This window comes from Haliaeetus albicilla, chromosome 8, assembly GCF_947461875.1.
Source record: "Haliaeetus albicilla chromosome 8, bHalAlb1.1, whole genome shotgun sequence".
NCBI classification, from domain to species: Eukaryota; Metazoa; Chordata; class Aves; order Accipitriformes; family Accipitridae; genus Haliaeetus; species Haliaeetus albicilla.
This window is the reverse complement of record NC_091490.1, coordinates 42,332,036-42,344,810: the sequence shown is the minus strand read 5'-3', so window position 1 is coordinate 42,344,810 and position 12,775 is coordinate 42,332,036. Positions and strand designations below refer to the sequence as shown.

The following is a 12,775-nucleotide window of genomic DNA, read 5'->3' as shown; positions in this document are numbered from 1 at the left end:
GCTTTTTCCATCAGGCAACCAGGGCCTCTTTGAGGATTAAATCTATTGCTAAATTTAGCTATGTCTCACTAGAGTTAGTATCAGGAGTTATCAGATCAGAACATCTTTGGAGGGAATGACGTCTGTCCCATGGAAATCTAAGCCCTGGCATGCTTCTCTCCTACCCTGTGCTGCAGCAGAGTTCGAAGCCGAGAACATTCTGCACAGCCAGCATGGCCTGGGACTCTTGATAAGACATTGTAGGATTTTTCAAAGCACTTGAAATACCTACCCTTATCAGCCTGCTCACGTATTGTTCCATCCAGGTCCTGAGCACAATTTATTGATAACACTGAAATGGATGTCACAGGAGAGGTTAAGCCACATGAAACATTCTAATGCTTTTTTCTGGATTTTTTTTTAAATATGCATAAGGCTTGCACTGACCTACTTTTCCATTGGTTGGGTCACACAGAGACTTTAAATCCCACACTCCAATGCAACTTATATTCTCCACTGCTCTGATGAATTAAGGAGTATTAATAAACATTTGACAAGAGTTAGATCTGGGGGGAGTCAAGAGAAACCCTTCAGAAAATAAATAGCCCTTTACAGGTCCTCATTTAGTGAGCCAGGTAGATTGACTGTGTCATGTTTTCCTCACTGCTCCCATCTCTGTGCCATGGCAGCGAGTTACTCCATCCCTCACGGAAATGCCCAGCTACCATTTTCATTCTGGTTGGAGAAGAGTCTTAAGGAAGAAGTGTATGTGCAGGTGAAGTATGGCTTCCCAGAAATGTAGAAGCAGCTCTGTAGAACCCTGCGTCCCAGCAGCAATGGTTAAAGCGTGCTGCTTTTTGAAAGATCCATCTTTGCTTCTTGGGATGAAGGACGCCTGTCTGGAATTGTACCAAAGACTACCAGTGCTGAGCCATGGAAATTCAAGAAAGGTTCTGTACCTCTCGCTATGAAAGGCTTCACTAAATAGAACTTGTGACTCTTCTTTATGACAGTTGTCTTCTCAATACTAATCCCATTCCAGATAAGGTACTTTGAAGGTGTACAGAGCTTTAATTTTAACATCTCTTGGAATATTTCTCCTGTCTGTTCTTGGTAGGCAGCTATGATTTGAGTCAGTCCAAAAGACTTTGAAGAGCAAGGACTCTGGCACTTAGAAAGGAGAGCAGCAGCTAAGAGTACCTTGCCAAATAAACATTGACCCTCATTCAAAGCATTTTGATTTTTTTCAGTTTTAAATAGAAATACTGAAAATCCATATAAATATGCTAGAATTTTGTGTGCGTGGTTCTATGTGCATGTGTATGTTTACCTGTCCCAGGTGAATGTCCTCCTTCCTTTTATAGTGACAAAAGGAAAGACAGTCAACTGCTATAAACACCAAAGGAAGTTAGTTTCCTTATTTCCCACCCTGAAATCTCAGAAAGTCTGCTTGGATGCCAACACTACAAATACAACAAAAGCAATGGACCTTTTACCATATTGTTTCCACTTATAACATGCTCAGGCATACTTGTAGGACATATCAAAATTTGATCTCTCCAGTTGGAATCATTTTGTCAACAGGTCAGGGAGAGCTTAAGCAGATCAAGGAGTGTGTGGCTTCTGAGACTGGTGAGAGTAAAAGAAAGACGCATATTTCTTCAGGTGTCAGTGGACAATCAGAGTCACTTCACAATTTTTATTTGTTGACAGCTTTTATAAAACAAAATTCCCCTTGAATCAGACATCTCATAAAACATTTACAGTCTTGTGCATGCTAGTGATACATCAGGTTTCAGTAGACCAGTATCTGCAAAACCAGACAGTTGTATTGTCAGGCAGGATTCCTGTTTTCTACTGAAGGGGAGGGAAACTCACAAAATTAAGGCACTGTCAAAACCCAAGCCCACAAATCATTTGACCTTTTGTACTGGCTTTCATCTGGTTGTATACAAGAATTTTTTTTTTTTTATTAACTGTCAATTTCAATTTTGAACAGGGACAGAAAAAACAAAATGAAGAATGCTTTTCTTAAACCCTCCTATTTATATTCCCGGTTGCAAGATGACAGCAGCAAACCTTATTGCTAGGGATGACAATATGCTGCTTAACTGAAAGCCCAAGGCTACATCCCCATGCATGCCATTTTCACCACAGTGATCCCAGCCCTTGGATGATGACACTTTTAAGAACAAAATCAGTTACAAGAACAGCTTAAAACTAGTCTAAAAGCCAGTATTCACTAAGCAGAACATGAATGAACTGACAGACTCCTCCCTCAGCCATGCAAGGCATTTCATATTCTTCTTCACTCATTGGGCACAAGCTGCTTTCACAGACCAGTAGTTTGGCCAAAAGGGACCCACAAAGGACAATCGGTATCTTCAGCTCGTGTGCTTTTATTAGTCCTTTAAAGTAGTTTTAATCAGCTGGTGTGAAATCTACTTCTTCAGCCTTTATATCTGAATTTAAGAATATAGGAAATGTTCCTTCCTGCATCCAGTGAGAGTGTTCAGGCTGTCCTTTAGCACACCAAAATCACTGCTTCAAGCACAAACCAGCACGTAGCTGTGGGCTTAGGACCATACTTAGAAGTATCCAATTCTCTATATAAAGATGCAATGTTTTAAAAAAGCCAGTTTCAGGTCCATGAATTAGATGCCCTGGCAATTATAAATAAATAGTAATAAATACTTACTTACACTCACACACCCTTCTTGTATCCCCTTGGATTACAAACAAACCAGAACCATGCTTCTTCCCTAGTTGAATATGATCAGGTTTGAGGTGGGACACACTATTATTAACAACGTGCAGCAACGCTACACAACAGTTTAGAATAATAACAGTACCAATACATAGCACTCAGCGCATTTCACAGCTTCAAAGCTCTTGCGGACACAGACTTAGTTAAGAAAGTGACAATGTTCTATCCATTAACAATCAGCGGGAAATTAGGTGAGAGAAACAGAGTTTGGCTAGGACACCAGAGTCAATGTCCTTATTGCATATAAAATGTCACATGAATTGGAGGTATGGCAGATGTGGGAGCTAGGAAAAATTAGATCAGGCTCATATCAGACCATTTAATTTCCTTGACTATGAAATCCAATTTCCACATTGATTGTGTCCAAACACTTTGTTGCTTTGGTAGACATCAAAAAAAGTCAATGAAAACTCAAAGGAACTTAGGAGTTGCAGGAGCACAAACCATTACCTCCATTCATAAATAAACACAGTGAAAGATTTTTACATCAATTGAAAATGCTGCATCATAATTGCTGACAGCTTGGGAACTGGCACCCACTTATCATCCTGGCACAAATCTACAAATCCCTGAAAATATGATCAGAATAGAGAGACAGAGACCAAGAAGCAAGCAGCAGCACAGACAGCACAAGTGAAATTCAGGGACCTGCCTGGCAGTGTCCTGGCTTCCACCTCTCCTCTGCAGTCTGAGAGAGAAGGACTGGAGAATAAAGGAGGTCACAGGTGGTTTTGAGACTCAGCTCTGGAAGAATTTTCTTGGCCTATTTACTGTGTGGCTGCTTTTTTATTCAGCTTTTTTTGCTTTCCGTTTCCTTGTGCCTTCATTTAGCTCCTCTTTTGACTTTGCAGGAGGAGGCGGAGGATGGGAAACCTCATGGGAGGCCCCATGCTGATCATGATGATGACTAGTGTGTCCACTAGAAACAGAGCCAAAGAAAACTGGACAGATGAAGCTTTCCACTGGAGCAAAAGGCGAGGCGTGAGAGTGAGTTGCCGTCATGAAAACCTGCCATGCAACAGTGAATACTTAAAGGTTATGTACATCAGCTATGAAATACTAACTAGTAAGGAGCATTCCACTTACCCCAGATAAAAGTCCCTATTGTTACATGACTCAAGGCTATATCACGAGGATCTTCTACCATAGTGCCTATATCATGGAGAATTTAGCCTATAATTTCCTGAGCAGATCTTTCCTGGTATGTACAGCCAATGCCTTCGACAGTGGCTTAGGAAGGTGAACACCCCCAGTTTAAGTCTGTACCTTTTCTCTGGCTCTGTAGATCTGTTAGCAGCACACCTGCTGTAAACTTACCTTGCAAACTATCATGAACATGGTGAAAAAGAAGATGAGGTTGGCTTCAGAGACAGGGAGCCAGTGAGTTTGTTGCAGAGTGAAGAGGATTGTGCCATACAGACTAGCCTTTGTAGGGCTAGAAGAGAAATAAAGAAGTTTTCTAAGAGGTTTGCATCATTTGCATCCAGTCCTGAATGGTTCTTTAAATTCCATTTTTGGTCTGAAAGAGAATTTACAGGCTACCTACTTACAAGGACATATGAAGAATTTCGTTTGTTTCTGGCTTCCAGACCCCACGCAGCAGTTGCTCAAAGTTAGACATCAAGGCAACACCAGAACCTGTGAAACAGTAAAAGTGAACGGCTAGAACTGCCACACCGGAAGAGAGCTCTGCTGTTTTTTCTAGATCCCCAAGGGATAAGGATAACCTAAGGGGAACAAAAGGTTCATGACATTCTTCCCAAATGTAAAAGAAGTTAGCCTAGAACAACAGAGCAGGGCAAACACTTTCTAGACTTTCTATAAAGTGTTTCCTGATGCAGGGAAAGAGCATTTGGCTCTGTTCCGTTTATTGATGCTCAAATGCTTGCTCCGAACAAAAGCTAAAGGAAAACTGACTGGGCTGTTTCAACACTGATAGAAACCCCCCCAAAAGGTACAGGTGAGGCCAGAGACGGTAGAACACAGGAGAAAGAACAAAGAATTCTACACCCATATTTCATAGTGACTCCAGTTCTTCTTGCCTCCATTAAAGTTAGATGATGACTCAACTGACAACCATTCTGCAAGTATGAATAAATACCTGTGTTCTAGGGAACTTGATTGATTGAAGCCAGCAGACCACATCCACCAACCCACCTGCTGGTCAGCACTGAGCGATGTCACCTTAAGCTTCGCTTACAGATTCTCCCATCCCTCCCCACAGGGCTGGGTGCCTCCCTGCTGCATTAAGAGTATCTCATGTTTCACCTTTGACCCATCCAGTAGCCATCATAATGAACCACCCATGGTGGTAATGGTGATGAGCGTGGTGGACCCCAGCTGCAATTTTGCGAACTCTGACCACCTCCTTCATTGCCACAAAGATGAGTTTCATAGGCAGAAAGCTAACACATTTGTAGAAGAGGTTCATGGGACAGAAGAATATCAAATACCTGGAACAAAACCACAAAGAGTTTAAGGACGCATCTATTTGTCCTGATCTGGGACATATAGAGAGGATTGATTAAGAGTACTGTGGTGTTAGCCTGAATTATGTCAGGGAGAAGGAAATGCTGGTTCTGTCATGCAAAAGCACATACAACCCAAACGCACCAAGGAAATTAAACTTGCAGTAACTGTGGTTAATTTGTGCACATTTCACTAACATGATGAATAAAATGCCCCCAAATCTTCAGTGTGTGCCACTCCTCTACTCTAAGTGGTATCAGTGCAGTGCATGCTGCTTTTGCGGTTTGGCCACAGTTCAGCTGCGGCAGCTATGAATAGAAACGCCTGGCAATTGGACCGGACCCAACCCGTATAATCAAAGCGTTAGACAACTGGTCAGAGAAACTGGAAACTAGATCTAGGAATACAAAAGACTCAAAGACTACCTCACCCCACCTTTTCTTTCCCCAGTTAATCCAAGCAAGATAATACACGTGTGTCACACAAACAGAGTACCTCCCTTCACCCCAGATGGTTTCGTACACAGCCGGCAGTGTCTCGTGCTTAATAAATTAGGTGAAGTGCAAAAGACTCACCAGACTGCTGTGGCCAGGATGACACTGGAGTTATTACTGAAGTAATCAATAGGCGGTTCTCCAAGTAACAGATTGGCAAGTATGTAACTTCCAAAGCAGTGGAGCATAGCACAAAGCCAGGAGGCAAAAGGGCTCTTACGAGACATCTCCACAGCTCCTGTGAAGCAAATTCTGAATAAGAAGGCGGATTCAGCAAACAAGCAGAAACTTCAAGACCCTCTAAGAAAGAGGCCTATGGTGCATGTTCTCCAACAAAATAAGTCAAAGAAAAGTGCTCGTAAACCAAAATACAAAAATGTGTATTCTGTGAAGCCTGAACAAGTACCAGATATTGTCAAGAAATGATATCTGTGATCACAGCTTGCAGGCCCCCCGTAAGGTTTCAAATGAACTGAGTCATTAGACGTTTATGAACTGGTTAAGAGTTTATCTCCTGTATCTGCTGCTACTTACTGCAATCAGAAAGAACATTTTTTCTCTTGAAATCAATGTCTTTTTACAGTCTAAAAATAAAATGCATACTAGTACCATTCTCTCCATTGCTTCAACCTAGGTGCCCTCTAGAATTCATGAACAATCTGTTCAGCTCTTTCATTCATAAGATAACCTGTAAAAATAGAACAGTCATTTTTAATCTTTATTTGAAATACGAGGATTTGAGGATTCTTCCCTGCTCCTGTAGTAGTTTGGAAATGCCCTCTGAAAATACAACTAGGTATTAAAACAGTGTTACTATTTGGTAATACATTATGGTCTCCTCCCACAACCTTCTATTGTCTTTTTTTTTAATTCCTCTAGCCATTTTCATCCACCTCTGTACTTCTTCAAGGAAGTCTCTCAGGAACATCAATTCTGCAAGATGGTTTCATCACCTTAAATGGCTCCAGAGGCCTTTGTGCAGCCTTTCAGATACCAGACTCTGTGCAGTAAGCCGGTAATAGGCAGTCAAGAGAGAATGCTAAAATGTTATGTCAACGTTACTAACAGTGGCCTACCTTAAATAGTAGCAAATGAATCAGCATATGCTAAAACTATTGACTGCTCAGACTCTTCCATCCTCAAAGGCATTTGAACCAGCTGAAAACACAGTGGAAGTGAGACAGCTGCCACAGCCACGATAGGAAGCTGGTTCTATAGGAACCTGAAGTTTAGCTTGAGGCTTAAATTTAGTAACACTTGTTTTTCTTTGGCTCTGTGAAGCCATGCTGTCTCTGAGGAGGAAACAGGACAGACACTGATCTTCAGCGTAGGAGCTGTGGGATGAAGCAGTGTAGGAATCTAGTGAAAAGTCCACCCGAGCCTTATCCAGCCCAAGTGGATTACTGGGCTTACATATTTTTAAAAGCTGTTTTCATAAGGGTTGTTAACTGTTAACTGTTCTGTTCAGGACTTAATGCTGGAAGACAGCTGTAAGTGATCGGGCCTTGAAACCCCAGCACTTCTGTTTACATGGAGTTTAAATAGAACAAGTATGCAGGTTGTACAGCACAGAGATCTGACAACTGGAGGATTTCAAAATCATACCAGAGCAGATTTTTGTTCTCCCCTCAGTCATCAGGCAGTTACACTGAAACCATTAAAAACAGAGCATGAAGAGTGCACACGCTATCAAAAATACATCGAGAAGATGGCACTCGGAAAAGACCAAGACGCCGTCAGACTGCCAACAGGGCAGAAAGTGAAAGCCAAGATGCAGATCTATCGATCTCTACAAGATAAGCCCAAGAGAACAAATGAAGCAAGGTCAGTTAGGGTGCCTGAGAACAGATTACGGTACGTTCTGGAAGGTGGGAAAGAAATAAGGTTTTACTTACAGGCTTTTTGTATATAAATAGGAGGAGAGTATTGCCACAAAAATAGAAAAGCCAAGCAACTAGACTAAGTCCTGGGATAGCAGCAAAGAAGTGACTGGACTTAAATACTTCAATGTGGTTGGAATCCCATCTTAAATAAAATGCAAGATTAATTTCCAAAATCAGATTGCCTAGTTCTTGGGGTTTTTTTCCTGCTTTATATTTAGGCACGTGTGTCGGAACCTCTGAAAAAGCAGCGCAGCGAGCCCTCAATCCTCCCACCCGCGCGGCACTGCGGCCGATGACAGCGAACACCGAGGAGTGCCGAGCAGGATTACCTGTCCGCGCACAAAACCCGTCAGGTTTATACCTCGGACAACACGACCCCAGCGGTACTGCCGCTCCCCGACACGCACGTCCAGCCCCCATGTCATTCACCGCCCTTAAAAAGCGGTTTCACCCCCCCGCCACCACCACCTCAGCCCAGCCCCGCCCGGCCCGCCCCCGGCCCTGACTGACGGGGCTAGATCCGAGGCGGCCGCCGGTTCTACCCGCCTCACCCGGGACCGGGACCGGGACCGGGACCGGGCGAGAGCGAGGGGGCCGCACCCACCTGGCTCGTATTTGAGGTAGAGGACGGAGACGATGAAGTAGGCCGTGTCAAAAAGAGGGAAGACGGGAAGGGCGGCGAAGGCGGCCGCCAGCTCCCCGAGCTGCAAGGCTCCCGCTACCTCCATGGCGCCGCGGCAGCGGGCACCGCCGCCCGCCCGTCCTCCCTCCCTCCCTCCGCCGCTCGGTCCGGACCCGCCTCCAGAGGGACGTCCCGGGGCGCGGCCTGGCCTCTAACGGAGCTGTGGCGGCGGCGGGAGGAGGCGTGACCGGCGCAGCTCAGACCCACGGGGCGGTTCGTTCTCCCGCCGCCGCCGCCGCCGCCGCCGGACAGGGTCCGGCCGCCGCGGCCGCCGCCGCCGCCTCACACGGTGCCCTGAGGGAGCGCAGGCGCCGCATCCGGTGCGAGCAGTTCCCGCCTTTTCCGCTTCCGCCGCCGAAGCCGCCGCCATGATCGGGGACCTGCTGCTTTGCGGGTACCGGGGAAGGGGCCCCGGGTGGGGGGGGCGGCGGCGGCCCGGTTCGGTCCTTCCCGACCGCGCCTGACGGGTTCTCTCTTGTCTTTTCCTTAGGACGCTGCTGATGAACGCCGGCGCCGTGCTCAACTTCAGGCTGTGAGCGGGCAGGGAGGAAGGGAAGGAGGGAGGGTTTGGGGGGGGTGGTGGTCTTCACCCTACCTCATACGGAGCCCTTCCCCTCGCTGTCCCGCAGGAGGAAGAGAGACACGGAGGGCTTCGGCGAGGAATCGAGGGAACCCACGACCGGTAACGGAGGGGACCCGGAACCGCGGAGCGGGGTCTGGGCACAGCCAGCCTGCACCCTTAGGCCTGGACCGTCTGCTCGGGGTTGTCGAAATAGATACAGGAATGGGCGTTTTCTGAAGGAAATTGTTGGTTAAAGCATTTTCAAGGCGCCAAAGTACAAGTTTAACCCCGTTTTGTGTGGATGTTAATTACTCTGTGGCTGGAGTAACTGGTTTACTAAATTGCAACCTAAAATTGTCCTCCATGATGTTTACGTACTATGCTAAGCCTAACTGTTGATCCCAAATTGGTGATTTCAGAAGAAATACAAAACCGCACATTTCCTTCTGCATTTTTGTATGTAGGTGCCTGTGCTACAGAGGTAACGCTCTGCTTACAGCCCGATTTCCATTTTGGTGTCTATGCACGCGCATTGCTCCTCTGTATCTCTGCTTGCTGGTTAAAAGTGTCAGGAAGGCTGTAAATGACAACAGGGGGTGACCTTCCCTAAAACGTGACCCCTTTTTATCATTTATTGTTTATTTTGCCACATGCCCTTATAAGGATGCACTGAACATAGCACAGATCATACATCTAAAACTTCATCTTTCAGATTTTTTGTTGTCTTGACCTTTTTGTTTTGTTGGGTTTTTTTCTCCTGTCAGAGTTGCTTATGTTTTTCAGGCAGTGTTGAAAATATGACTTCTCAGTGTGTTAGGTATTTTTCACATCAAGGGCTTCTCCTCTTGATTTTTAGGTGACAATATCAGAGAGTTCTTGCTGAGTCTCAGATATTTTCGAATCTTCATTGCCTTGTGGAACGTCTTCATGATGTTCTGCATGATTGTGTAAGTAACGCCGTGCAACATCTTGTCATTTGTTTATAGGCAGTCATATATGTTGGGATTGTTCTTGCGCTTACATTTCTTTTTGGATCTCTTTTTCTCCCACTCTATTGTTCAGTAATTCCTTTTCATTTCACTTGTTTATTTCAATCTTCAAAGAGACATTGGTTGACATCAGTTTTTTGCTAATGTGGGCACCTGTAGTGCATGAAAACCTTCTCTGCCAGCGTGCGAGTCCTTTAGCTGTAGATGTAGTGTTCCTTGTTGTGGGTCGCTAAGATAAAACATCATTTGGGTCAGCATTTCAGTTTAACTTTTGGGATGTTTTTCATTTTGGGGGGGGAAAAACCCCACCGAGTAATAGAATGGAATCGGCCTCGAGAACAGTCTCTGGAAATAACAGGTTTTAGTTCTGATAGACAAGCCAGCATGCTGCTTTCCTTTCACTATATGGTCTGATGTATGGGGGAGCAAAACCAATGGCCAGATGTGCACTGGTGGTGTGAGTTTGAAGGGCGTTGGCACGATGGTTCACAGTTGCACCTGGTTCTCATCTGCTTTTTTCTGTTGCATCCACTAGGTTATTTGGATCTTGAAAGTCATCCACAAACATGTCTGTTAACTTGGAAGAGACTTTTGGCTGGAAACATAACTTTTCTATAAAGTAAAATATTATAATGCTTTCAAACGTCAGCCCTGGGATTGTGGCCTGTTCTTCGGTACAAACTCCTAACACGCTCAAGGGACGGGACACGTTCATCTTCTTCAGCCAGTCATGTAATAATATGGTGCGTGCTGGTTTGCTTGCTGTTGGGGGGATTGAGCCTTTAGGCCCTTAAGCCAAAATCTTCAAAGTAAAATTATTTCAACTTTACTGAAATAAAGAGAACTTAAAATTGTTTTGCTAGGCTTAGAGTGTAGTGCCCAGTATGCGAGGTAGAATTGGAGCACGACTGAAGACCACAGTCTTAAAACTCTGCATTGTTAGTCACTCTCAGCTCTGGCTGTGTCTGGTAATGTCACCGTTGTCTAGGGTACTTGGAAGTCGTACTTCTCGATTCTCGTTTTTATAAAGTTGAGCAAAGTATTGGTGTAACTTCTCACTATTCCATTTAGTTTTGTTGGAGAAATAGAAAAGGATGGTTAAGAAAATGGGATTCTGACCTTCTCACTGTTTTTCCAACGAAATGCTTTTTAAATTAAAATCTCAAGGGTTTTTTTCTAAGCAATACGTAAGGGATTTTGAATAGGAACAATAGCAAAAATAATTCTATAAGCCAATGCTAAGGAATAGTTTTGGAATAATCTTGGATTTGGTTGAATAAAGTTGTTCTTATTTAAGGGTAAAATACGTATTTGATGCCTTGTCCATTCTGTTACAGGAGAAATCAACTCTGTATTGGTGCGTTTTGTTAAACTGTAACTAGTCTTGTAATTGTGTCTGGATTCTTGTGTTATTTTTATTTATGGGAAGTTAGCCTCTTCGACCAGAAACTTTTCCCCAGCCTCACCAAGATAATTTAAGAGAGTGCAGTGCTGGGTATCTTTTAAATCAAACTGTAAACTATTAGCGGAGCTTCCTCAGCTTCAGTTTCTTTAGCTGTCTGACTGTTAAGAAGGAGAGAGAGAGGCCTCACTTAAATGATTCTGAGGCTCAGGTTTTAGTGAATACCTTGAATTCTATCTGGATGCAGTCAAGCAGTCAGACACAAGTGTTGGGAACTCACAGCAATTCACTCAATTCATCGTCTTTTGTGTTAACTGAAGTTTTCACGTTAATGAAACACAAAAGGGGAAGGGTAGTTTGAGGGAAGATGCCTTGCTATAATAAACACAGAAAAATGAACGGAGGAAGGGATCCTTCAAGTGTGGTTTGAACTGTCTGGAAATACTTACAATCCTAGGTTAAATTTAAACATATTCCTTTTCTTGTCTGTAATTTCTGTGTTTTATATTTTAACCTCTTCCCAATTCTTTTGAATGAGAAAAAAACCCCAAGTAGCATGCTGCCTTGTCATGGCATCCAAACAAAATCCAGTGCTTTATATAGTTCTTGGAAAACATTTTCTCCCTAATTTTCATTAAGCCAAGTCTTCCCCTGCAATGTAAAGGGGAGGGGCAGAAGCGGCCATCAGCATCCGTGTGTAACACATTAGAGGCCCCTGGACTCGGCACCGCAGCGCTGGGGCTCTGGGGCTTGGGTTTGGACTTGGGGGGCTTTAATTCTTACTCGGAAAAAATGGTTGATCCTGTGCAGAACTGACAGTCTGCTTTCTGAGCAACGCTTTGAATAAAGTGAATACAGGAAATAGAGGATGATCAGGCTCTCCTGGTAAAGGAATACGGACGATTTTGCCGCTCTAAATAGATTGCGTGCCTTAATAGCGTGCTGTTGCCTCTGGATTTCAGTTGTTCACAAGAATAAAAGTCGTCGTTCAGCTCCTAAGCAGGTGCTTTAAAAATTACCAGTTAATTTGAAGCTGCTCTTAAATGTTTTGGAAAGTTTAAATGCTGGGCTGATGGCTTACCCGGCATGGCGCAGGATGTCTTTCGCCGTCAGTCAGTGTTTTTGTGGTACGGCTGCTTTTGTACCAAGTCAGTTTTTGTACTCTGAGCTTCTGGAAACCTGACTTGCTTTTCACTTGTGCCTTCTTCTGAATCGAGGAGACAAGTGAGAAGGTAAACACGTCTGTATAAAGAACTACTCGTTCAGGTTTTGTAAGGTTAACTCTTTTTTTGTAATGGTTGCCCGACCCATTATTTTGAAAATAATGGAAATAAAACGTTCTGCCGCTTGGCAAAAACATTCACTCCTAACACCTTCTTCCAGAACATGCTGGGTTTTTCGCGACCGACAGGACCAGGGCCCCTGCCTGCGACCCTGAAATAAGACACATACCATGGCGTTAGGTCCGCGGTCGCCGAGGGGCGATGCTTTATTCCCCAAATTAATTCACTTCGCCCCTCTCTTCCCCACGAGGCTTCATCCCCCCAC

General features: G+C 44.3%; 2 protein-coding genes across 3 annotated transcripts; one reads left to right on the top strand and one right to left on the bottom strand.

The window, feature by feature from the left end:
* Window positions 1–1,647: 1,647 nt before the first annotated feature.
* Window positions 1,648–8,488, bottom strand: TMEM38A (transmembrane protein 38A). Of its 2 annotated transcripts, XM_069790333.1 has the most exons (7): window positions 8,197–8,347; window positions 6,319–6,397; window positions 5,791–5,947; window positions 5,015–5,199; window positions 4,297–4,384; window positions 4,064–4,181; window positions 1,648–3,754 (listed from the first exon to the last, which is right to left on the bottom strand). In XM_069790333.1, the coding sequence occupies exons 3-7, from the start codon at window positions 5,934–5,936 to the stop codon at window positions 3,533–3,535; spliced, it is 759 nt and encodes a 252-aa protein (XP_069646434.1). In that variant the 5' UTR covers window positions 5,937–5,947; window positions 6,319–6,397; window positions 8,197–8,347; the 3' UTR covers window positions 1,648–3,532. The 2 variants fall into 2 exon arrangements, with proteins under 2 accessions (XP_069646434.1, XP_069646433.1); XM_069790332.1 differs by lacking the exon at window positions 6,319–6,397 and having other exon boundaries at window positions 8,197–8,488.
* A 17-nt stretch (window positions 8,489–8,505) lies between these two features.
* Window positions 8,506–11,129, top strand: SMIM7 (small integral membrane protein 7). Its single transcript, XM_069790334.1, has 5 exons — window positions 8,506–8,668; window positions 8,765–8,806; window positions 8,904–8,956; window positions 9,693–9,783; window positions 10,361–11,129. Exons 1-5 carry the CDS (start codon window positions 8,643–8,645, stop codon window positions 10,374–10,376), a joined length of 228 nt encoding a protein of 75 aa, XP_069646435.1. The 5' UTR covers window positions 8,506–8,642; the 3' UTR covers window positions 10,377–11,129.
* The last annotated feature ends 1,646 nt before the right edge of the window (window positions 11,130–12,775 follow it).

Excerpts from the sequence above, each read along its gene's own strand:
- TMEM38A (XM_069790332.1), bottom strand. The coding sequence starts at position 8,320 with ATGGAGGTAGCGGGAGCCTTGCAGCTCGGGGAGCTGGCGGCCGCCTTC. Across the intron at positions 5,948-8,196 it reads CTACCTCAAATACGAGCCAG|GAGCTGTGGAGATGTCTCGT; the intron begins GTGGGTGCGGCC and ends TTTGCTTCACAG. Across the intron at positions 5,200-5,790 it reads ATCCTGGCCACAGCAGTCTG|GTATTTGATATTCTTCTGTC; the intron begins GTGAGTCTTTTG and ends GTTTTGTTCCAG.
- SMIM7 (XM_069790334.1), top strand. The coding sequence starts at position 8,643 with ATGATCGGGGACCTGCTGCTTTGCGG. Across the intron at positions 8,807-8,903 it reads GCCGTGCTCAACTTCAGGCT|GAGGAAGAGAGACACGGAGG; the intron begins GTGAGCGGGCAG and ends GCTGTCCCGCAG. Across the intron at positions 8,957-9,692 it reads ATCGAGGGAACCCACGACCG|GTGACAATATCAGAGAGTTC; the intron begins GTAACGGAGGGG and ends CTTGATTTTTAG.